Consider the following 25,296-nt stretch of genomic DNA (forward strand, 5'->3'; position numbering starts at 1 on the left):
AAAAAAAATTGGGATAACATTGAAAACAAAAATAAGTTATATATACTGCAGTATTCACATTATATTTTTTCCTCACTTTTTAATGCCACTGCTCCATTACTTTAACCTTCTCTGGGATTAACCATTTAAATATTTAGTTTATGGGAGCTTCCAGAAAACCCTTACAAAAACTGCATTCAGTATTGCAAACCTCCCAAGCTTCCCGTTTGCTACATGATGTACTGTTGACGCTCAAATAACTATTTTGTTTTGTCTTAGTGTTGTTTTTTTTTTTTTTTGAGAGCACATGGTTGTATTCAACCATACTGTATTCAAGTCATATAGCAATTTCCTTGTGAGTCTAAATTTCGACCTGACCTCTGCACTGTTCATCTGCCGCTCTCATAGATATGTTATCTCAGAGGTTTTCATGAAAGCTGCTATCTTTAGATGGCTTGATGCTGTGGAGCTCCAGATGAATAATGCAGGTCTTCTCAGTATGATTGTCAAGGGTAACCCATAGTGCCATCATGGCAGCTAGACTGCTGCCATTGGGTTAATAATCATAACCTTGTTCACTTACTCTGCCCCAGTTTATACCTCATCTTGTGTGTCTATCATGATGAAATATAATCTGAGAGACAGAAAAAGAGGGGGTGGGTGTGGGTTGTCATTGCAGAGACAGAGGAGTGTGGGCTGCTTGTTAAGGTCCTGGTAGTGGGTGCTGTGTATGACACATTTCTGGTAGGCTGTACAACTGTGATCCAGCCTGGCTGATGATAACAAGGAAGGGTAGAATGATGGTGAAAAGAATGGTGATATAATTATCTGTCTGGCACTTTCTCTACACAGGAAATGAATATTGTGTTTGAGAAGTCAGTATGGTTCCTTAGGTCCAACAGCTATTAGCAATTGTCTGTTCTGAATCAAATTTGTCTGTTAAAAACCTATTTTCAATTTTCAAAATCCACTACTTTCACAAAGGAGCCTCTCACACAGTACTAGAATGATACAGAATTATAACTCTAGTTCTACAAAGCCATCTATAATGGTTTAACTAGCTTCTAGCTTAAGTGCAGTAAGTGTCCACAAGTATGTGGTCGGTAAATTAGGACGACGATAATCAACCCCATGTGAAGCAGCAATGCCACTCCTCATTCATTAAATCCAAATATATCAGTGGACTGGACGAGTAACTTAATAATACAAAATAACGTATATTATTACTAGTTTTTGATTGAATAAAAAGTGAAACAGACAGAGGCAGATAGGATGACAGTGGTATGACAGGGGAGCAGTAATTAGCCACAAGAAGAGCATTGTATAGAGGAATACTACGCTCTGTATCTGCCGGCAATGAAACAAAATAGATTTTGAGATAGGATGTTGATATTTCTGATTTTAAAGAACCACTTTTACTTGATCTTCATATGGGAAATGGCTAATATGATACTGAATTATCTACTGGGACACTGCTAACAATTACATCACTGCTCACTGGAATGAGGTTTCTTACCCCAAAGATTTTTCTTGATAGACCCAGTAGATAAAGTGTACATAAACTCTACACTAGCACATGTACAGTAGTAACATATATTTAAGAAAAAGTATAGCAAGGTTGTAAATCATTTTGTTTAGGGACCGACTGTGACTGCTACAAATGCTCCCATGATGTTGATATGTCTGTCTTTTTGTTTTTTGCCCAAACTTGTGAATAAGACCCTAAAACCTCCTATTTCAGCAGATTCTCTCCCTTAGGATGAATTTAGAAATCAAACCTTTGTTTATGTGGGAAAAGTGATCTTTGTGGTACAGAATCTCACCCAAGCTATGTCACACTCCACTGCATGCTGCCCCAGGTCACAAAGCTCTTATGGCATACAGCACAAACATTGCTCAGCTGTGACTGACCTGTCTCTCTAGTAATGCTGTTACCGTTTTTGTGGAGATTGGACACACTGTTAATGCAACTGCTTCTCTTGTATTAACTACAACAAACAAAAAAGGGGAGCACGTCTTATGGAGAAAAAGAGAAATATTACAACCTTACAGCCTTATTCATTTATGGAGAATTGCAAGAGGAAAGCAAATGTTTCAACTATGAGCCTTTTTCAAAGCCCGTGAAACAAAGTTAAGATGTTTTGCACGTGCGTAAGAGTTTCAATGTCAGCTTTCCTCAGTGATGTGATTATCTTCCAATTACATCTTTAAGAGAGGCGATAGCATATTGCATTTTGAGCTGTATGTTTATGCAACCTCTTCTACTTACTCTCTTACATTTTGATGAGGGTTTGAGTGTCTTGTTATCCACACTTGTGATGTTTAGCATTTCAGAGCTGTGTTGCGTTATGCTGATCTGATTAAGCTGTTGTCTAATTACTTTTGTGAAATGCAGACTGTGGATGCAGGCAACATTTAAACCGGCTGACTTGGAATACATCATACAAGCCATATATTATATGACATACTCTGTCTTTTCCTGCCTCGAGACCTACTGAAAAACAGCTTAAACTGACAATTGTCTAAAAATGAAAAGAATCACGGAAGCCTTCTTCTTCTCTTCCATGACTGGGAGTTGAGAGATTGTCTCCAGATGTGTGGTCCCGTAGGCTACGTATTTTACTGTATTTTCGACATTATGTGAGTAATTTCATTGCAGCACTGACAGAACAAAATGTGACACTGTAAGGGATCGCTGACTCTGTGTAGAATGTGGTTTGCTTTCCCTCAAGAGCATTTGTAAGCAATAGCAAGTACTCAAGCCTCCACTAGTCTGTGTGCTCTGTTCATTTCTATTCAAATCTTCATTCACACTGTTTGTGACACAATCAAGTCATGTGTAACTATAGGAAGGTGCAGTATAACAACTCAGAGAAGAGTTGTCAGTCTGACAGTATGACAAGGTCTGTATCAGAGCGGAGTATTATCAAAAGATTGGGGGAAAAAAGGCAAGTACACACTTTTTATGATCCATTGCCATTGAACAGTCTCACGGAAAGACGGGAGATAAAAAAAGACTTTTAGGGTCTTCTATGAAGTTTGTGCGCAAGTAATGAAAACAAAATTATAGTGAACTGAACCTTGCATTAGTTTGATATAATTTTTTTTCTGCACTTGTCATCAATACATGGAAACTGCTATTACAAAAGCAACATGTTTCATCACAGTTTCTTACCCTAACCATTTTTCTTAATCACAACTGCACTTAATTTATAATTAGAGGAACAATGAAGAAACAAGGGAACAGAAAGAGGATAAAAGAAGAAGAAAAAGAAGAGGGAGATTGTGGAGACTGAGAGAGAGTGTCTTGATCTCAACCTCAAGAAGTGCTCTCTTTTCCAGTTGCTAGTGTCTTGCAGTGATGTCGGTGTTGTGCAAGCGTGGCAGATATAAGAAAGGCAGTGCATTTCCCCTCACCCCCGGTGCAGTAATTGCTCCCATCAGCTGGAGCAGGATCTGCTCAGAGCAGTCCCTAAACTGACCATGGGTTGGTAGCTCATGTTCCAGACGATTCATTTTCAACTCAACGGAAAACACAACAACCTGAACACACTGTTGACACCAAAGTCAGCGTTCTTTAGTTGAAAAGTGTCAGTACACATACACATACACAAACAGGACTGTAGGTGTAGTTTTTTGTTATTTCTCTTAGCTTATGATTAGCTAAATAATGAAAACTGAATTAGTCACGGTGATACATTAAGAAATAATGGTCAGTACAGTTTAGCTTATGGTCTTTACTGGAGGGAATGAAATAAACCACCACGCTCTGTAGTTATTCAAGCACAGAGCTTGAAAAATAATGAAATAGTATAGTAAGTGGATGGAGTTTCCTGGTCTGAAAAGAGAGACCAATGTGAAAGTGACTTAAACCTTCATTATTTCCAATTGTCCGTGGTGGTCAAAGAAGTCCAATTAAAAGTAAGCATATTGAAAATGACCCTACTTCTCCTTTGATTTATTACCTCGATCAAATGTTTACTAATGAGTTTAGTGTCTTGGTTGCTAGTTTTAAGTCTTTTTCAATACATCACGGTGTTCACTTCTCATGGTCCCACTCAGAGTAAAATAGGTGATAAGGCAGATTACTCTTCCGGGAGTGACTATCATATGATTGTCAAGTCACAAAGTGTCCTTGTGTTCTCAGTTAGATCTTATCAGGACAGAGGCATCGCAGTTTGTTCCCTCCCCAGCGCCATCGTCTCATCTAAATATGGCCAACTGGCTCAAGAAAACCAAGATGCAATGACCTTAATGCCAAACTGAAAGCTTAAGAACTTCCACAGTCCACAAACTAGTGGGTGACACCACGGTGGGTGACATCAACTTCAGTTGTTATAGTATTAGAACATACATAGAGAGCAACACATTTGCCAAATATAGTTATGTGCATAAATGGCTTGAGCTCAAGCAGAATGTTGCAAATGAAAAAGTAAATAAAATGACAAGTTTTCACTTATTTTCCCTAGTATTGTGGCAGGATTAGGCCTACTTCAAAGCCCACCAAGCGATAGTCTACTTCTATCCTCCATCAATAGAAAGAACAAAGCTTTTCATATTTGGCAAAGCTGTGAATTTTTTTCAAAGCTCTTAAACTATTTATTTTTAATTCTCAGAACAGGTTCATGGGGAATAAACCCAGTGTCCAAGTGCAAATGTGTTTCCTGGTCTATGTGATATCAAATAATGACCTATATTTTTGGTAAAGTTATTAGAAGTTGCACTGAAGTGTGAATAATTACTAAACAACAGTTTAGTGTGCATGTACTTTCACACAGTGCTTAACCAAAATGTAGCTGGATGGATTGATATCATAGCTAGGGATGTGAATAGACAATAAACATCTATAAAATAAATGCTACAGAGCATGTTTGAATATAAGAAAGAAGTCAGACTAACATTTGGATTCAAAGACGAACTGGTAAACCTGTAGTATAGTTAACAAACCATGAATTTCATGCAAAATTAGTCTATACATTTGAGCAGACTAGTTATGTTTCATAAGTGTACAGCATGGCAGACGTCTCTGAGTGAAAATATGTTAATTTTTCTAGACAAATGGTGCACCCTATTGGCCGTAAATAACATGGCATGGTTAATGAGGTCAAACAAAAAACGAAAAGGTAGTACAGGGAAGGTAATCAAGGCGCTTAACCAGTTAAACCAGTCAACTTACTCACACTTAATGAGAAGCTGCTTTAGATCAGCTATAATCTTAGTGGCATTTGTGCAGTTGCCCTTCAAAAGAGACTGGAAGAACAGATACAAGTATTAGCTGATGGATTTATGTTTGAAATAAAAGGAAACAAACACATTACAAACAAATCTAAACTTAACATCATTTCTTACTAGACCACATGCAAGTGTGAGCATAAAGTGTTCAGTTTGCTGAACTCATTGTGGCCTTTTGAAACAACATTGGCAATTGCTAATCGAATTGCATATTAATTTATCTTACTATTAATTAATAATAACAGCAAAAGATTAATTCTCTTTTCAGGTGAGAGGTGTTCTCTGTCCACAGGAAAGCTTTCTGTTCATAAGCACACATCATTGTTTCACAGCCTTATCCTGCTGGTGCTGTTTTGTTTCACAAGTGACCGCAGTGTGTCAGGGTTGCATTTATGTTATGCAAGTCCAAACACCAAACACTTTAATGTCATAGCAGTAAATGAAATACTACCAGACACCAAGCTCTTATGGGTGCAACTGCTCAGCCTGCTGCTGCTTTCCCCAGGTTTATGCAGCATTGTTTATCATTATGAAGCAGGTTCTCTGTCATCACTGTCAATCACAATCTGGTCCAGTGTGCTGATGTGACCTCTGTGGCTCCACCAAAACGGATGATTTGGAGTTTAATACACAATTACCATTACTTCTTCCACTTTGTTCATTGATGAATTCATTCACCAATAGTGTGGATTGAAAAACAAAACAAACAAACAAGTGAAACAAAAACAAAAAGAGACAGAAAACAAACTATTCTAAATATGAGCACTGGGCTTCATGTGCATAACAGCCCTGACAATGGGTAAGGCACTGGCCGCAAAATGAAAGAGGAGAGTTTAAACCCAAAAGCCACATTCAGGAGGTTATTTACTTGTAAGTCACCCAGATGTCAGGACAGCTGTTGTAGCTTTGCTGTAAAGGGATCTAAGTGTGACAAGGAAGGGGAGTAGTCTGTGAAGTTCTGTCTGTCTGCTGAAGATCTTTTGCCCTCTCTTACTCCATCAGCTAACACTCTTCTTCATACCAGTGAATGAGGATCAACTAAGTGCTGTTTTAAGACAGTTTAACATGGCGTCGGATGCCAGCCACATGCTGGAAGCTGCCTTGGAACAAATGGATGACATTATTTCTGGTAAGAGTTTCTGTTTTAATTATCAGGCCTTCATTAGACTGCTCAGTTTGTCATAGCAGGCCTCCATGTAACCAGCAACAGCCCCGTGCTTTCTGTGATGGATAAGTGACAAACAGGGTCTAGAAAAGAATAGATTTAATATATAGAATTTGTTGAGGATGAGACCACTTTGTTTCAGATGCTGAGGCTTAGAATTAGAACTTATATGTAACCTTTTTTCTCTTTACTGTTGTTGATCGATCAATCAGGCACACACTCAGTTACACTCTTTTATACTTATAACTTTCTTTCAACTTATAAGTCCTATAAGTACCCTAGTTGCATAAACCAGTTACTAAAGTGACTTACTGGTGTCCTTCCCTCTGTATTTTCTAGTGGAGGTGATACATTTTAGTCAGTGCTGTTTGTCACAATCTCAGCACTCTGCTTTTTGCGCATGGTCACAAGACAAAGTTCTATAAATAGAGGTGATGGTCCAGCCATTAGCACACTTTAAAGACAAATCACACACTGCTGAAAATGTTTACATCGCATGACTTTGCACTTGTCCATATTGTCTCCTGACTGCACGGCTGCACTTTTGATCAACTTCAGATAGCGTATGAAAGGTCAGTTGTGCATCTTAGACATGACGATTTCACAGAATCTCCTTGGATTTCAGAACCCACAGTGTACAGTAGTCAGCATCTGATGCTATTTCCATCCAGTAAGCCACACAGGAGCACAATGGTGCCCTCAAGAGGTAATTTCAGGGATTATTCTTATTGCAGTGCAGCCAGCCTGTCACTTCCCAATCAACTGTATGCTCAGGACTGATATCCAAGAATTTAGCTTGAGTAATCAAATTTTCAATTTCTTTGTTACTTTTCTGTTATTTTCCTGTTGATCTTTTCTCTATAGGCAAAGTAGGTGAGGGGCTGTTCAGTGCTCTTATGCGGTTAGGTGGCACTGAGTACCAGTCCTCACAGTGTACCTCACAGTTGACCCTTCCCCCTGCCCTTAAAGCTCTTCAGCTGACTGAAGCCCTCAGGGCAGTGCTGGAGGGCCAGGGGAGTGAGGAAGAACAGGACTCGCTCAGGAAACAAATCTCTGCTGATACAGCAAACGTTCTATTAAAATGGCTGGACAGAAATGAGGTGAGTACTGCGTCATGTCTGAAGGCCCTCAATACTCAGATGGGGATGGATGACAAACCTTAACAGCATTATGTAACACCCAATATGCAAATCCAAAATCAATCTGAATTATCCAATACACAAAGAAAGGGCTCTGGTAAATAATTGTAAATAATTGGCATACTGTACTACTACGGCCTACTACATTCTACATCTTTGAGTTCATGGGTTTTATTAGTTGCCTGATATGGTGGTGGTCTTTGATCCTGGTCATCAGCATCTGGAGGACTTTTTCCTGTAGCAAGCTTGAAGCTGGATCTACTGCAAACTGCACCAGTAATGAGATCCAGATCTCCTGTTTTCACTGCTCAGATCTCCCTTATTTCCTTCAATCTGTCCTCCCCTCCCCCCTTATTTTTATTATTTTAGTTTTTTTTTTTTTTGGTCCAGGTTAGCCGACACCAGTATTTTCCCTTTTTTACTCAACTTCAACAATTAGCTATTGTCAACTCTATACTCACGTGCTCCTTCAGTCGTCTCCACTGCCTCCTCCCCTTCTGCATCGTCTTTACTGACTTCTTGCCCTGAACCACATCTGACTAGCATGTGCTGCAAAAAGTTTCCTCTTCCCTGTGCCCCTTTAGGAAGCCCCCAAAAAAATTAGCTTGACAGAGAGGTATTCCAGAGAGAGCGAGAGAACGAGCTAGGGACGCACAGAGAAAGGTACAGGAGACAGAAAGCAATGAGACAGAAAAAGATGACATCTGTAGCAGAAATGCAGAGATGTGGTAAATACTGAAGCACTTTGAGCGTGCTTGAGAGAGAAAGCAGGAGAGAGAAAAAGGGGAGTTAGAAAGAGGTAGAAAAAAGCGAAAAGAAGAAAGAAAGGGAGTACAGCCAGCTGGCATAGTTTGAGTTATTCGGCTCGGCTCTAAAAGTCTCAGGCTGCCCAGACTCGAAACCACATGGACTAAGGTCCTCTCTGCTCTCTCTATAACTGCAGTATGGAGTTGAATTCAGGGAGATTGAGAGCACAGCACAGTTAAGACCCATTGTTTTGTCTTGCTGTGGATTTTGGCTTTCATTCATCCTCCTTGATGTTTTGTAGCACTGGCTAAATTCTGTTAGTATCTAATATTTAGAGCCTGAACTACAGTACGATGGGCCTGTAGAATGGAGTATGATATTGATTTCTACAAACATTTTGCCTGGCTTAGGAAGGTAAGACATTTGCAAGTCTGCTCTTTATACCTTTTACTGCAAAAAAGATGTTGGTTTTTTATTTTACTTTTGCACTGTGGCTGCTTTTTCAACAAAATTCTGGTTGTAATGGGACATAAATTGAGGGGATAGCATGTATTGTTTGTGAGATGGAGAGGTGTGCTTCAGAATTTACAACACGTGTGCTCCTTTCAGACTGAAAAGGCTCATGGAAGGGTTTGAGACAGTTGCTAAGAGTTACACATGGATAACTGCACAAACTGAGCGTGAAGTTAAAGTGTTTGAGGAGAAAGATAAATGGATATGCAGGTCAGCTGAGATCATTTCCTGCCATTTGAACCTATAGGGAGCCTTTGGACAACATGTACCATCTTGCTACCATTAAGAAGTCATTAGTCCTCACTGCTTCCATTAGGATATAATTCTTACTGAATGTTAAATCCATGGAGGAAGTCTTTTCATTCAGACACTTGTCAATCATTATTATTGGGTATAATTTTGAGCCTTTGGTTCATGGTGTTTCATGTTAGCTATTACTTAATAATCTACAAGGGCGAATCAGTTTAGTAGGTAGAAATGTATTTTTACAACAAATTTCCAACACAAACTAGCAAGGTGTTTCACAAGAATGTTGTTCTATGTAATAATAAATACAAATAGCACTGTGGTGTTTTCCTCATCTCAGTTTAAAGACATAATGCTCATTAAAATGTCTAAAAACACCAGACCTTTGTGTACTTACAGTACATGCCCACTGTTTTAGGAAATTCTCAAAACCAGAAAAATCTGTGGTTTTATAAAAGGTAACGCATGTTTCATTTAGTCGTCTGTTGCTATAACTTCCGGGAAAGAGGAGGGGAGGGCAGAAGCAAGTTAGTGAATGTGACACAACAATGTGGGAAAAAAAATGTGCAGTCGTGACCGTTAAAAAATTAAGGTATCAGCTCTCAGGATCCCACCCTACTTATATCTTTTGTTTTGCTTTTACTGAGACAACCACAATGACTGAAACAAAGCTGTGTGTTAAACTGCACCAAAACTACAGCCTCAAAATGTTTTTGCTCAGCACCTCTCTGACAGTCAACACCAGTTACAACTGTGTAGCCTTCCAAAGAAAGTCTGGACTATTATTCTGGATTGAATTACAGCGCATACATTTATTTTATTACTCAGAGTAACACTTGAAAATTTAAAATGTCTGAAAAATCGTTTGAGAACAATTAAGCACAGAGCAGGAATTAAGGCAGCCATTTACAGTTTAAAGTAGGGTCTATTTTAGCACAATAGTGAACTAAGAAAAATATCAAGAGGCCAGAGGAGGGACTGTGGAGGAAAAAATGCTATTAATCGTTCAAGGAAAATTTTCAAAAATGTATAGAGCCATACAAAACAATTCCTCTCAGTCATCTTTAATGAGAAAGTAGAAGTGGTCAGAAGTGAAATGGTGGTCACAGTTAAGGCTGTGTCTGCATCTGCACAGACTCTGCCCTCTGCCTGTATTTCCTTATTTTCTAAGTACTTAGTCTCATTCCCAGGAGATTAAGTACTGATGTTCTGGGTTGGTGGTGATTTGACGACCTGAGAATGAGACTCGACAATCAACTATCTTTCTCCAGAACTGCCTACTGGTGTGTTTACAGACAGAAACAGGCAATTTCTGTATATCATGCCTTTAAGTTAAACAATGTCTGTAATAGCGCTTGGCATTCATACTATGCATTCAAATATTAAACTGTTAAAATACAAGAAGAATTTCAAATCCTTAATGTTTTTTTTAAATTATTGCAAACCACTTGAACTGGCTGGCTGAGGATGATGGATGCTGGGCTACATAATGTTTCCATGATTGTGGTTTAAAGCCTGGATTTCTGAGAAATTTGAGCTCATTTGGTTACACTTTACTTCCCTTATACACTGATGGCTCTAAAGTGTCTCTGACTGCACAAACAGCCCTGAGCTCAGCCTTCACCCGACATTTTTTTTCCACTAATCAGCCAGTATAAAATGCTGTACACAACTTTTAATGCTGGATTAGGACTTGTAAACCTCTTACAGACTTCCCCACACACAACCCAACAAAACACTTGAGCATTTGATACTGAAAGTTGTGTGTGTGTGTGTGTCTTTGTGCATCTGTGTGTATGTGTCTGAGGTTGCAAACTCATTAAAGAAAATTAAATTCGACCCACTGGGCAACTGTTCTGTATTAACAGTGTACTAACTGAACTTAACAGCTGACCTTTATTCTGAAGGTAAACCTCCATTCATCCAGCCACAGTGAGTCCTACCAGGAGCGGTTATCACGTCTGGAGGGAGACAAAGAGTCACTAATTCTGCAGGTGCGATTAGTCACTCCTACATCACAAAACACAAAACAATAGTATCTCTGTATGCCTTTGTGTGAGGTTTATGCAACCTTTAAAAATGTGTATGTGGTGATACATATAAACTAAAGCATAATCAATTCCACTGGATGTGTGCCTGCGCGAATAAACGAGGACACAGCACACGGCACAGTTAATGGGAACTGATTTTGAACAGTGCCCATATCACTTAACAGTGTTAGAGGAAATGAAAGGAGGCAGAAGGGGCAAAGGTAGGTCAGAGCAATTGTGTTGTAAATGTTGCGAAACTGCTGTATTTCTTTTCCACTGCATGGGCAAAGCAACAGTTGGGTTTGGTGCTGTTGCAACACTAGAAAGTCTTGTTTAGTGTGATGTGTTTGTCTGCGTATGTATGTGTGCGTAGGTGTGTGCAGTTATCAACACTGCTGAAAAAGTGCTTATCTCAGGCAGGTTGAGGCGAGCACCAATGTGCTGTAGGTGTGTTTGAGAGCAGGTGCCCTGTTTGTTTCTCCCGGCTTCGCATAAAACACTACTTTGTAAAATCAGCTCCAGTTGGCTGGTTGGACCTGCTTTTAAGGATGTGATTAGCTATTATGAGGCCTTAATAGTTTTCTCTCTATTGCTGACACTGCTGGAGCCACTGAAGTGGTGCAAGCACCCACTGAGGCGCAAACGATCATTCATTTCTTCTCAAAGGAAATGTGTGCACTGTTTGATCTGGCACAGATGTAAGAATTTCAACAAAAATAACTAGCACAGCATTTAAATGAAAATAGCTGATATTAAAGTATACTGAGTAAAACTCTTAGAATCTGAGGCCTGAGGAATAATGCCAGGCCAAGGCTGCAATTATGTGATAAAACATGAAATGATGGCAAAACAGTTTTATCATCATATTTCAGTGTTGAAAAAAAGTATCTAATATCTCCAAAAACCTCTGTCCATACACACAAATACACACAGGTGAGTGTGCTGACAGACCAGGTGGAGGCTCAAGGGGCCAAGATCAGCGATCTACAGAGTTCTCTGGTGGAGCATCAGCACAAACTCAACTCCACAGAGGAGATGCTACAGCAGGTACACAGCATCTCACACTGGCCTTTCTCAATACCAGATGCATGATGTATTACTGGACCAAAATCAGGAAACTTTGGCATTCAGCAGAAGGCTTTTATATAAATATTATAATGTCCTTACATTCAGTGAGATGTGTCAGGGTTCCTGACTGTCCATCTATTTTTAAATATGACTCTTCTGCAGGTCCAGTCTTTTCTCATAAGCTGTAGAATGTAACACGGGATGAACTCTGCTTCCTGGGAAGAAAATTGCAGCGCATCTGTCTGCAAATTACCTTGACAACCAAAATATTTAGGACGCTCAGACTCATTCCAGAACAGTGTCTCAGAGTGCAGGGCCAGACTGGTCTGTCTGGGCAGGTGATTACAGCACCATTAGCCACGCCCCAACCTGTAATGAGAGGGAGGGAGGGAGGGAGAGAGATACTGGCAGAGACCGAGAGAAAGTAAGTAAAGTAAAATAAATAAAGAGACAGAGTAAGAGCGAGAGAGCGAGAGAGAGAGAGAGAGAGAGAGAGAGAGAGAGAGGGAGGCAATCGGGACAACTGAGTAAGGGAGGAACAGCTGAAAAAGGCGGAGATATGGGAGGGAGAAAGAATAGGGGTGGTGCAACTTTGAGAGCTCGAAGTGTATGTCTCCAGCTTTCAGTTGTTTGCTTTTGACTTCAAATCTTGAACAGAGACTCTGCTAAATGCCACAAACAACACTAACTTGACTGGCTGTATGAAACTTAAATCTACTGAAACTACAAGACGCTTGAAACCATTGCATCCATGAGGGAAAAGCACTTACTCCTCCTTTGCTGCAGGCAGACACTGAAGTAAGATGAACCAGGTATTATGCAGATCAGCTCCTTCTTATAATACCGCTCTTGTGAAATTTCCATTCAAAGTGGATTGCTCCCACTTATTCAGATTCATTTCACTAGTGCCAGGAATGTGTCTTTTAGCTATCAGTTGAGTTGTGAACTTAATGCTCAGTGCTGTATGTGCGCAGTGTATCAAAGGGCAGCCAGGGCTGGTTTCTTGGAGACATGGTCATTATGAGGCTTTGGACCTGAGCCGTAAATCTCTTCCTGGTGACAAAGCTCTAACATTTTCCATATGCACTCTAGAAGAAGCCCAGATATTTTCCAAAGCTGGAGATTTTTAAATCGATGTATCTATGTAAATACAGTTTGTCTGCCCCTGATGCTCAGTTCTGGACTGATTTAGCACCTGCTTGACATCCACAAAATTAGTAATACATGTGCCTGCATAGCATGTCTGAACTCTCAAGGCTGACAGCCACAGAGTATGTCATTTAGCAGGCTTACTGTATAGTCTCCTAAACATTGAGTTTGTTTAGCTGCAGTTCACACTGACAGGAAATTGCACCTGTCGAAGTTATTTTAACGTTCTTTCTATGAATGTTCTCTCGCTTTCTCTCTCTCTCTCACTCTCTTTCTCTTCCTCTCCGTCTCTCTCTCTCTCTGTGTACTTTGAGTGAGCTGTGAAATAGGCATTATAAATAGTGGTCATGGGTTGTGTATATTTAGCCACTCAAACAGCGTCTGAAACCAGTGGGTTTTTCTGAGGGGACTGTCATTAGAGAACTGGAAGCTTGTTGTGCCTCATACTTAATGTTGCTTCTGTTCAGTAAGTTTTGAGTGCTGTGTGTCATCAAAGGGATGTGTTTATATTCCATCTCTGTTTGTGTTCCTTCATGATGTTTCTCTGTGTTGTTGATTACAGGAGCTCCTGCATAGGACGTCACTGGAGAACCAGAAGCTGAGTCTTATGGGGGAGGTGTCCTACCTGAAAATAAAGCTTGCAGACATGGAGGGAAAGCAGAGCCATGGGGTTGAAAAGCAGCACAAAGCAGAGGTAAGGCTTTTCACACAGCTAATATGTGCCATTAAAATAAGATTGCCTTGATGAGTAAGTACCAGTTGGACTTGATGTACTTGCATTTCATTCATTAGCAACACAGTTTTGATTCACTGAGGACTGTTTGCAAGGAAGAATTGGTTTAGCCGAGGAAATTCTGTTTCACTTCAGTCCCTGGAAATATGACGCTAACTCAGCCAAAAATGACAAGGGCACACACAAAAAAACTGCTTTGTGTTCTGATAGATCTAACCTTCAAGTCAACTGCTGATTTTATGGAAGACCATAAACACTTTCTGGACGGATGGAAGGGAACATTCACCCAAACCCTGGCTCTGTTGTTCCTGGGCAAAGTCTACAGGAAAAAGTCTCCAAGGGGTTTAAATTTTTGGTTCGCTTAAACTGAATCATGTATTTGCTTAAGACCGATGTGTTAGGTTACCAGCAGACATCCTGGGCATTCAGTGCCTGTATAAGTTGGAGAAAGGAAGCAGGGAAAGCAATGTTACTACCAGACAGGATACTGTAATGTATGTAGTTACTGTCAAAACACTGCTGGTCAAAGAGCCTTTGTGTCCTCATGTTAAAAGAGTTCAGGCATAGCAGAGCTGGTATGATGGATGGTGGGCCAAATATGAGTGTGTGTAGGCTTCAGCCCAGAGAATTTTGTTCTTGGTGGTGGGTAAAGGTTGACTAAGCCATTCTGAAAAAATGAGCCTCTTCCTAAGTGGAGGCATGTTATCAAATCATCTGACATCTATTAAGTAAACAAAATATTTGTAATAAATTATGCTTTGGTGTTTAGAGGGTGTTCATTTCTTGTTCTGAACAGAAAGAAGTTAAATACTGTAGGTGTGTTTTAGTAGACAGCAGTGTTTCGGCACTTCGTAATCCTGCTTTCATCATGTGCACAAGCCCAACTTTCCCTACAACAGCTGCTCGGATGTAAAAAGAATAGGAAAAAATCTGCTTTGAACCCTTTACTGGCCTCCTACATGCTGCCATCACTACACAAACACGTCTACATGGATGCTTGTAAACACACACACACACACACACAAGCACACATGCACACACACCATGTGGACGCCTTCTTGCTGTGGAGCCAGTAAACCCAGAGTTAAATTTAGCCGTGAAGGCACTCAATATCATCTGTCATATCCGCTGTACTGGACCCCAAGTGAGACTTCCTCTGTCCACAGTCCGAGCATAACTCGGCTGCTGAAGGGCCATGGTCAAAGATCACTTCTTAAGGATGGCAAACCTACTCACCCCTTTAGCAGTTTATCAATGCCAGTCCCCTTTTGATAAACTGGAATGCATGATTTGGCACATCATAATGTTGAAACAGTTCTGGCCAAAGTAAGAGGGAACCTCAGGTTCATGAGCAAATATGTGTTCACCAGATGAGACTAACTGGCCCAGTCTGTCTGTATATGGGGACCAGCCAGGGATCTGTGTTTCTAATACAGGTTTACTATCATAGTTATGTGTTAAGGCTTAAAACTAGACACATGAGGTAGAGAAAATAAAAGACTGAAAGCCCACTTCCACAACAATGCACTTACACACAACCACAAACAGACTGTATACACACATTTCTTCTTCTCTTTCTGTACGTTTCTCTTAATTCTTTCTTCCCCACTGCATCTGTCAGACTGTCGTGAATTTTATTAGTGAGCTGCAAGAGCAGATGTGCAGGTTTCAGAAGGAGATCAATAGCAAGATCCAGGAAAAAAAGGCGTTGGAGATCCCGGCTGACAGCAGCTCTTCAGTGGCATGCCCCACTGAGTCCACTGAGGGCCAGGCCTCAAACCCTGGGCCTTCCTGCGACAGAACCTCAGGGGTGACGCACAAACTAGACGAGGCTCCGAATGAGAACACACACAGCCTGGAAGAGGGTAGCTCAGAAACAGAGCAGCAGCACCACTGTGGAGGAGAATGTGTAGGCACAGTCTGCCAGCATGACTTCTAGTGTTGTGTACAGCATGGGCGTATCACTTGTGTGTGTGTGTGTGTGTGTATATATACTTTAGGTTCAGATGTGGATGAAACAAGCACTCACTAAATAACCTCATCGTCCTGCTTATCATATTCATCTGTTATGCATCAGTGTGTGACACAACTAATAGGGGCATTTCATGTCACGTAATGTGTGCAGATTTACTAACATCACCTGAATCTTTAAAACAGCTAAATATCCTCATGCATTCTGTTCTAGAGTTTAATTAAGGAGCTCAGGATTCTCAAGGACAAAGTGGAGCACCTGGAGGATCAGAAGTTACAGTATGAGAAGAAACTTAAGGCAACAAAGGTAAAAGAAAACTGAATTTCTTGGTGCCTGGACTTTGCAGTACACCATCTGTGCTCAAATTCCACTGCTAACTGTCCATTCAACTTTCCTAAATGCTGTCCAATCCAATGTTCTAGCCAGTGAAGTGAGTCATTCTCTTTTGCTTTACTTCCATGCGTTTCTCTCTCATTCACAGACACCTATGTTTTCTTAAGAAGTCTGGGAACTATTTTACCTTCTATTTTAAAGCACTGTAGAAATAGATGATGGCTTAGTCCTTTTTTAGTGTCCTATTTGCATCCCTTTGCATGATCCCATGACATCAACTTCCTAGAGATTAGATTATCGCTCCCGATATTTCATCACCTCTCTTGCTCCATCAGACTCGATTGCTGACTTTCCCTTCCAGTACACAGCTGTCTGAGTCTGTGTATTGGATGCATTAGATATATTTCACTGTGAGTTGATTGGTTTTACACATATGCTGCTTCATGTTTAATGCCATGTGTTCACAGCAAACTAAAGTGCTGCCAGGCCAACCTACAGTCACAACGTGATTAGCATCAGGGTCACATGTGAGGAAATGTTTGAGATGTTGGAATTATCCACATACCTCAGAGATTTTGGCAATTCTCAAAAGAGGCCCACGTGGTTTGTTGTGTGGTGTATAAATTCAACAAATACCCTACTGGCATCTCTCCATCAACAAATTCTACCTTTCACATGAATATATTCATTAGCAATCTCAGTTTAGAGATGGTTATTGGTGGTAGATTCTTAGACAAACATTTTCTTAATCAAGCAATCTTAATGAACATTGGAAAAAATGTCTACGGGTGTTTATATGGCGGATACTGAGCATTATAAAATGTTTTTGTTTGTGAGTTTCTGTATCTCACTCTACCTTTTAAAACAAACCAGTGGGGAATAATGTTTTGATAAAGTAAAACAAGGGTATGATGTGATTTATGAAGCCTTCCACTTTTATTTCCACAAGCACATACTGGCAAATAGATCAGACTGAACTTCACTCTATTGCCATCTGTTTTTTCCCTTATGCTCCATAATTTACTTCACAACAATCTATAAAGTCCAGACAAGTAAACAGATGTCTTTGCAGTGCATTTGTGCTGAACTGAATGTCCTTTCTGCTAATATTCCTTACTGTGTGACACCCACAGGCAGAGATCAGCAGCCTTCAGCAGCTTCTGCTCAGTAAGAACGCTGAGATCGAGAGCTTGCACACCCAGCTGATGGCCAGACCCTCTCTGCCCCTGGAGAGCTCAGAGAGAGGTAAGCAAAGCACCCAGCCTCAAGCGCTCTGCCAACCTGCCAACCACATCCTCTCACTCTGACACTCAGTTACCCAGTCTGATAGGTGACACAGTTAATGACCCCTTTTTACATTCATTAACTTGCAGTTACAGCTGGGGGAAAAGTCTGTGTTGGCTCTTAATACACTGTCTCATCATGGGTCTCTGTCTCTGTCTGTCTCTCTCAAAAGAGATGTGCAGGAAGAGGCTAAACACCAAATACGACCCTGAACAGTACTTAATAAAAACCACGTTAAACCCGTGGGCCTTGTCTACTTTTGATCTTTCATTTATTTCCTCTCTCAAGACATGTCTTGTTATTTTATTATCTTTTGTTTCCTTCTGGTCCGAGGGGCAGCTCTGACAATAACCAAACGGTTTCCCGAAATTACTCGATGCACTATGTCTCTTCCCTTTGGCGTCTTCATTGTTTTCATAAATTACTGAAAGCACAATGTTTGGTGTGTTCTTAATTTTGTCTTTCATAGATAGATATGCCTGCAGTTGTTACAAAAGAAATGTCTATTTGGGTTTGGGTAGATCAAAAAAAAAAAAAATCAGTTAAGTTGTAACTCTAGTGACGAATAAATCTACAACATGCTAGCATGTACATTTGCCTTCCCTTTCTTCGTTAATGACCGTCCCACCATATGTATCCATACAAAATGCTAATTTATATGACATGAGCAGCTGCTTATACATATTAATAATCACCATTTCTCTTTATAGATCAGGAACTGCAGAAGCTTAGGAGTGGAATGAAATCACTGGTAGCTGCCAATGATGAAAAGGTAATTTGCCAGCGGACTGGAAGCCTTCTCTCTCTGGTCAGCACAGCTGTATATGATTATGCTGCACAGAGTAGTGTGTGTTGTCATCAGTTTACTACAATGTAAAGGGTCTTACTGGCCCATATATAGAAGTGTGATCATCACTGCTGTGTCAGAAGTTAGAAGGTAACTGTTTATAGATGTTGTCATTTCTCAAAGGCGCCGCCCACTAACCATTTATAGTACACAGGGGCTTTTGTATTCTCCCACCCAGAGAATCCTGGACTTTAAAGACTTGCAGACATAGGCCTACATGTGGCACATGAGTGCGGACACACACACACACACCCCAAGGCGAGCCATTTCAGGCAAAGCCACACTTAAGTAGGCCGCGACCTGCCAAGCCTAATTTTGGAGCGAGCTGCATTAAGACAGCCATGGCAAAACCAGGCACAGGCACCACTTCAAAAGACACACACTCCATACAGCTGGTCACCACAACTAAGATTCCCAGCTCGGCCTCTGTCAATTCCCTCCCTATGCTCTACTTTGATGTAAAGGCCATATGGTGAAAGAGAGACTTTTGTGTAGCATATCAGCCAATGACAGGGCGAAGCATGGTCCATATGTGTCTTTTCAGCCATAGATAAACATCTTGTCGGCCTTCAACCTCTCGCTCTGTTCTCCTCAGGACCGACGAATTGAAGAGCTCACTCTGCTCCTGAATCAGTGCAGGCAATTCAGAGAGACCACAAGGCAAGGTAAACTGCTTATTCACTCCGTTATCCTGCCCTCGCAGCATGTGTTTTATGTTTGCAACGATGGAGCGCTATTAAAGCCACCACACTTTCCTCTTTAATAGAAATGTATGTCACTGCTTAAGTTGAAGAGAAAACATTTCTTCTCTTTGTCACTGTAGCACCACCTGCTGTTCATTCATTGTCAAATGGCAGGACTCTGTCAAGCAGCAGTGAGGAAGAAGAGCATGGACAAATGAAGAACACAGACTCGGCTAGTGCAAAATCTGAGGATGTAAAGTCTGAAGTGGGTGCAAACAATTTCAGCCAAATGATTTTGTCTATCATTTTAGTTTCTGTAATTTTTTTCCTTTTTGTTTTATTTACTCATCACAGGTGTCACATATTTCTACAAATAGTTCTTCCTCTCAACAAACTTCTTTTTCATCAGTCCAGAAGGAAAGTGATTCCAGGTAGTGAAGCACCTTTTCATCAACTGACATCGCCAACATCTCTTAGTTGGAATTTACTGAGACGATTGTGCATTTGTCTCCTCAGAACAGAACCACAGATTTTATCAAGTAGCCTGAATGACCTAACAAATGGACCTTTACAAAAGGTATTTTCTACATGATTGATGTGTAAGAGAACATCAGAACATTACATTATTATTACATATTATTTTATACCCATATTTACAGTTCTTGAATTAGCAAACATGCCATCTTTTCTGTTTGCACATGTACGGGGTTTATCCAGAGTGGTGTTGGTGAGACCAGAAGTCCAACGCTGCCTGTGACTTCCTCTCTGTCAGAGCAGAATGGGATGGGAGACAGCGGCAGTGAAATCCAGAGTCAAAGGTCTCCAGATGGGAGTGAAGACGGGGACTCCAGCCAAAGTAAATCCAGGCACATTACCTCAGACTTCACAGAATGTTATTTATGACATGACGGATAGTGTGCAGTAATAATCCCTGATACAGGATCAGACCTCCATTTTCTGTGGAATTATTGTAAGGCCGGTAATTCCCACGAGCAAAGGCAGCATACATATTTGGAACAAACCGCTCTCCTTTGACCAGACGACCACTGCACCCTTGATCACAGCTATAATTGCAGAGGCCCCTGACAGAGCAAATGGATCATGGGATATATTCTCTTACCAAACACACCCTCTCTCTCTCTTTCTCTGATTAACCACATTCATCCCAGCTCCACCCTTCTTCAGCTTCAAGGACCAGTTTTAAGTGGTACCCCACCCTGATTTCTCTCTGCTGCATTCTGCTGTAGTGTGGTGACTGCAGCCTATATCATAAAGATCACACCTTGTAAAATTTTAGCTGAAACTCCCTCTTTTTCATGGTGCATTAACCGATGAATAATTTGCTGAACTAAATGGTCTGTAACCCCTGCTCTCTCTCTCTCTCTCTCTCTCCTGAATGGCGCTCTGTAAAAAAGGCAGACCACCACATGTGTGTGACTTAGTTGTTAATGTTCTATTTGGTATGCAGAAGAAGAGAAGAAGAAGAGAAAAAAAAAAAAGTTTTTACAGCTTTCTCCCCTGTCGTCATCATCATCATCATCATCAGGATTTTGACTTCATCAGTGGCTCAACCACACAATATTTAAAATTTAACAGATGGCAGGAGCAAAACCTTTCAAAGTTCTATTATTGAAATTCTTTTCTGCACCAATTATCACAAGTAAACTGCCATTTTCGACTAATTAAATGCAGCTATTAAATCTAAGTGATCATCTGCACTGTTTTCATACAATGTGAACCATATTTGTACTTTGTCGTATTACACTGACTGTGGTTTTTCTGACCTTATAGGAAAGTTGGAGAAAGCTGATGACAGCACCTCAAGTGATAATTCCCCACTTCATTCTGGAGCAAATACACAAGCCGGCCAGCGAGCTGTGGGGTCACCGGAGTACATGAAGAATAATAGGAGCTTCAAGAGACTCTGGGGGAAGTGAGTGTGAAAATACAACTGACACATCCACAATACATCAATACAGATGTTGATGTAGGCCCAAACAAATACCACCAGACATTAAACAGACCTAAACTTGAATTAATTACCTGCATAAATATGTACTGTAAGTTTAAATGTCATGTGGTTAATATCAAACATAACTGATCGTGTCTTTAGAACATCTTAATCTTAATCTTAAAATTTGTAAGCTTACTTAATGTAAAGAGAAAATTAAGAGATTTTTAGAAAGAAATCATTTTTACACAGGTTAAATAATTTTTCTGCTCGCCCTGTCACTAAATGTAAAGTACAAAGAATGTAAAGTTTTACATGAAAGTAAACTCTTCATGTAAAATGACAATTACATACTTACACAAAACTGTCATAGGTTGAGTAAAAAATTATGAGTTGGTATTGACTATTAAAAGACAACAGTATTTTTTCCAGTATCGCCCATGTAGCAAATATAAAGTTAATATATACTGATGACTCCAGATTTCTCATCATCATCATCATCATTATTATTCTTATGATTATTGTTTTGAGAATGATAGAAGTTTCCAGCAAGTTTATCTAGAGATTACCCTCATCCATACAGACTTCGAAGAACCCAGTCTGGCGGGTTCCAAGGAGCAGATCCAGATGCTGGACAGTTTAGAAGAGGGGGGCTGCGTGCAACAGCAGGTCCCAGACTAACCCGGACCCCTGAATCTTACAACTCCACACGGTAAAGCTTGGCGTGCTGCTACCTGGCTTTGTAGTATAATACTGCTGTTTTAAGTGTTTAATGTTTTGCTTTGTTTTTTCTCGCCATAATACTTTGCTGCTTTACAATAATTTGGTTTAGTTCTCCTGCCTCGTCCCCACTGATGTTGCTCTGATGTTTCCTACAGACTGAAAAGAAAAGAGGATCTGCGGCTTTTCTTAACATAACAAATTCTGTTTTCAATAAATGCTATTATGAAGATGACCATTTAAATACTTGCAATAAATTTATTTCAGAGATATGAATATTCCATTCAGCCAGTGGACCAAAGAGCAGGTGTGTGGCTGGCTGGAGGACTACGGACTGGGCCAGTATGTCAATCTCACTAGACAGTGGGTTGAAAATGGACAGACACTGCTGTCTGCCACACCTCAGGATTTTGAGAAGGTCAGAGAATAAAACAAGACAGTTAATGCCTTGCATTAAAAAAACATCATAAATATACAATGTTGTAGTGTGAATGACCTAACAAATGTACCTAAAAGTGTTAGATTAGAGAGAAAAATATCACATGGATAAACAGGAAACTGTCTGACAAGCTGTCTTTTCTGACTTTAGGAGATGGGTATGAAGAATCCACTGCACAGGAAGAAGCTGCAGCTTGCTCTGAATGCATTCACCACTAAAGTCATAGAGAAATCATCTGAGCTGGATTACATTTGGGTCACCCGTAAGAGCCTTATCTACGTGGAATATTTTGGACTTGTTCTCATTTGAATCACATCTACAAATAGACACAAAGCACAAGGCAAACAAAGAAGCGGAATGTGTGAGATGTAAACGTATTTGGAAAAAAATGCAAATATTGACAGAATTCAAAACCACGCGCTGTGGCTTAACTGAGCAGTGAACATGTTTTTGACAGCTGGTGATACTTATATCAGCATTAAAAGGTTTAGCAAGTGAAGTGCATTTATGTCTGACTTTCACTCATTTAGGTTGGTTGGATGATATTGGTTTGCCTCAGTATAAAGACCAGTTCCATGAAGCTCGAGTAGATGGCCGAATGATACAATACCTCACAGTGGTAAGACTTAAACCTGCATGTAACAACTAACATTTTCTATTGGAGGCCTGCAAATACATTGTATAGAATGCATTTGTATAATTTCCACAAAGTTTACTGATGTCTGTTTGCCCTTTACCCAGAATGACCTTTTGACTCTCAAGGTCACCAGTCAGCTTCATCACCTCAGCATTAAATGTGCCATCCATGTCCTTCATGCCAACAAGTTTAACCCCAACTGTCTTCGACGAAGGCCAGGAGAAGAGGTAAAATGTGAATCATGCCAGGGTGCATTGTATGTATGAAGCAGATGTCCTGTATTTTTCGTTATGCTACCTTTTGTGTATAAATTCGAAATGTTAGCACTCAAATCTGAGAGAATGGAGCACATTACAGACATTCAAAGACAAAGACATTTTAATCAAAGATGTTTGACTGAGATACTGCTCTAAAATGGTAAAAAAGTGTCATCACACCAGTAGCCCACAAGATGGAGGTAGACAGCCGTTAAATGCTTTTCAAACACAGAGCATTTTTCAAACAACTGATTCCAAAGTCATAGTGCTGTTAAGCTTCATTCTGCCCACTTCTAGTGTATTTACAAGAAGGGTCAAACAGTTAAGAGTGAGATGCAAAGGAGAATGATGATAATTAATATTTTTATTTTCAACCGCTACAGAAACAGCCCTCTCCCTCAGAGGTGGTGCAGTGGTCTAACCATCGTGTGATGGAGTGGCTAAGAGCAGTGGATCTGGCTGAATACGCTCCTAATCTACGAGGCAGTGGTGTTCATGGTGGGCTGATTGTAAGTAATGAACATTTTGAGCTTGTCTGCAAGTTTATCAGGTCCTTCTGGGATTACATGCCTGGAAACCTAAATTTGCTGCTGTCAACGTGGTCTTCTACAGATCCTGGAGCCTCGCTTCAGCTCAGAGACTTTGGCCCTGCTGTTAAATATTCCTCCACAGAAGACTTTGCTCCGCCGCCACCTCACCACTGCCTTCTCTGCCCTGGTGGGGACTCAGGCTGCACAGGAGAAGCGAGAGTATGGCAATGCCACCGGCCATGTGCCCCTCACCACCACTGCTAAAGTAAAGGTGTGAGCACACAGTCTAAGAACCAAATGTGGTTAATGCAGAATCAACAAATGAAAATAATACATAAATGGGTTGTGCTTTTTGTGTTTTCAGCCAAAGAAGCTGGGCTTCACCCAATTCAGTCACCTCAGGAAGAGGAAACCTGATGAATCTATGGACTACATCTGCCCAATAGACAGTGGAGCACTGACAGTGAATGGGGTTTCTCGCTTGTCTTCTGCAGCACTTAAGGGTCTCAGCCCGACCTTGGACAGACAGGCCGGAAGCCGGGAGCAGGTGGGGACAAGGGCTCAAGCTAATGGCCCAAAACAATAATTTTAAAAATACAGCTGGAACCTCAACCCCTCTCCACCACCCTCCTCTCCCCCTCATTACGTGACTTTGTGACTCAGTGGAGAGATGAAAGACAAAAGATGAATCTATGTGGTGATTTGCTGGATGGGCTGCAAAGACGCTCTGTTTAGCAGGTGATGTTCATTGTTGTCTAAATATTTTGATTCACATTTTGCTTAAACAAAGTTTATCTAAAATTATGATGAATGGTGACATAGTGTTAATTGTTTTTGAAAGCTGCTCTCTGCATTCCTTACACAGCATACCTATGCTTTAAAACAATGCATTTTACTGACCATTTTGTATCTACTCTTTAGTCAGAATATTGATTAGCTTTTCTTGCTATATAACTGGACTGGCTGTACAGTATAATAATTTACATCAATTTCTTTTAGAATGTATCCTATTCATTTTCTACATGACTGACAACCAAAGCTAAAAATTTAATAATGTCGAGTCTTGACTGTACACTCACTCTTGTGCACCTTCGACAAGGATTATTGGCATTATTCTATCCGAACTTTGTCTTGTTTTATAAGATTTTTGTGAATACGCAATAATATAATAAACATTAGGACAAAACTTGTTCTTGCTGGAATGTTTTTGAGGAGAAGAAAAAAGCCCAACTATTTGTCCATATTCCAATCTCCATGAAAGCAAAAGCTTTTGCTGCCCTCTGGTGTTTAAATACTTAATGCTGTTTTTGAACAGTTTGAACAAATATTAACTAAATTATAACTTGCATTACTTAATGTGAATGAGAGCAGTTTTCAGGTTAAGGTTTTGAGACTTTTAAATAATCATCATCAAAAATGGTCTTTTGTGGAGCAAGGAATTTTAACGTTTACGATGACATCATTTCCTGAGGATCGGTCTTATGATCTTGAATTGGCATTTGATGCAAGACTGCCCACTGCTGGTCAAACAATTAAAAATGCATAAATCATCATGGGGCTTGGGGCACCACTATTGTAGAGGTGGTTTGGTCTGTTCCAGCCCAGGTTCTTTAAAGTGAAAAATTCCAAATTTTGGCTTTAC

General features: G+C 40.3%; 2 protein-coding genes across 6 annotated transcripts in view; one reads left to right on the top strand and one right to left on the bottom strand.

Annotated features, from left to right (window-relative positions):
- LOC124064477 overlaps positions 1-25,296 on the bottom strand; it is a 956,368-nt gene that overhangs the window by 45,652 nt on the left and 885,420 nt on the right. The window lies entirely within an intron of this gene.
- Positions 8,322-24,840, top strand: ppfibp2a (PPFIA binding protein 2a). 5 transcript variants are annotated; one of them, XM_046385167.1, is made up of 21 exons: positions 8,322-8,676; positions 10,929-11,015; positions 11,985-12,098; positions 13,831-13,962; positions 16,187-16,279; positions 17,440-17,551; positions 18,301-18,362; positions 19,033-19,102; positions 19,261-19,385; positions 19,475-19,551; positions 19,637-19,697; positions 19,838-19,976; positions 20,912-21,053; positions 21,655-21,783; positions 22,059-22,209; positions 22,381-22,492; positions 22,761-22,849; positions 22,972-23,094; positions 23,508-23,633; positions 23,737-23,925; positions 24,019-24,840. In XM_046385167.1, the coding sequence occupies exons 1-21, from the start codon at positions 8,629-8,631 to the stop codon at positions 24,238-24,240; spliced, it is 2,403 nt and encodes an 800-aa protein (XP_046241123.1). In that variant the 5' UTR covers positions 8,322-8,628; the 3' UTR covers positions 24,241-24,840. The 5 variants fall into 5 exon arrangements, with proteins under 5 accessions (XP_046241123.1, XP_046241138.1, XP_046241147.1 ...); XM_046385182.1 differs by lacking the exons at positions 8,322-8,676; positions 10,929-11,015; positions 11,985-12,098 and adding an exon at positions 12,730-12,931; XM_046385191.1 differs by lacking the exons at positions 8,322-8,676; positions 10,929-11,015; positions 11,985-12,098 and adding an exon at positions 12,731-12,917.

Source organism: Scatophagus argus, chromosome 1 (genome assembly GCF_020382885.2).
Source record: "Scatophagus argus isolate fScaArg1 chromosome 1, fScaArg1.pri, whole genome shotgun sequence".
Classification (NCBI taxonomy): domain Eukaryota; kingdom Metazoa; phylum Chordata; class Actinopteri; family Scatophagidae; genus Scatophagus; species Scatophagus argus.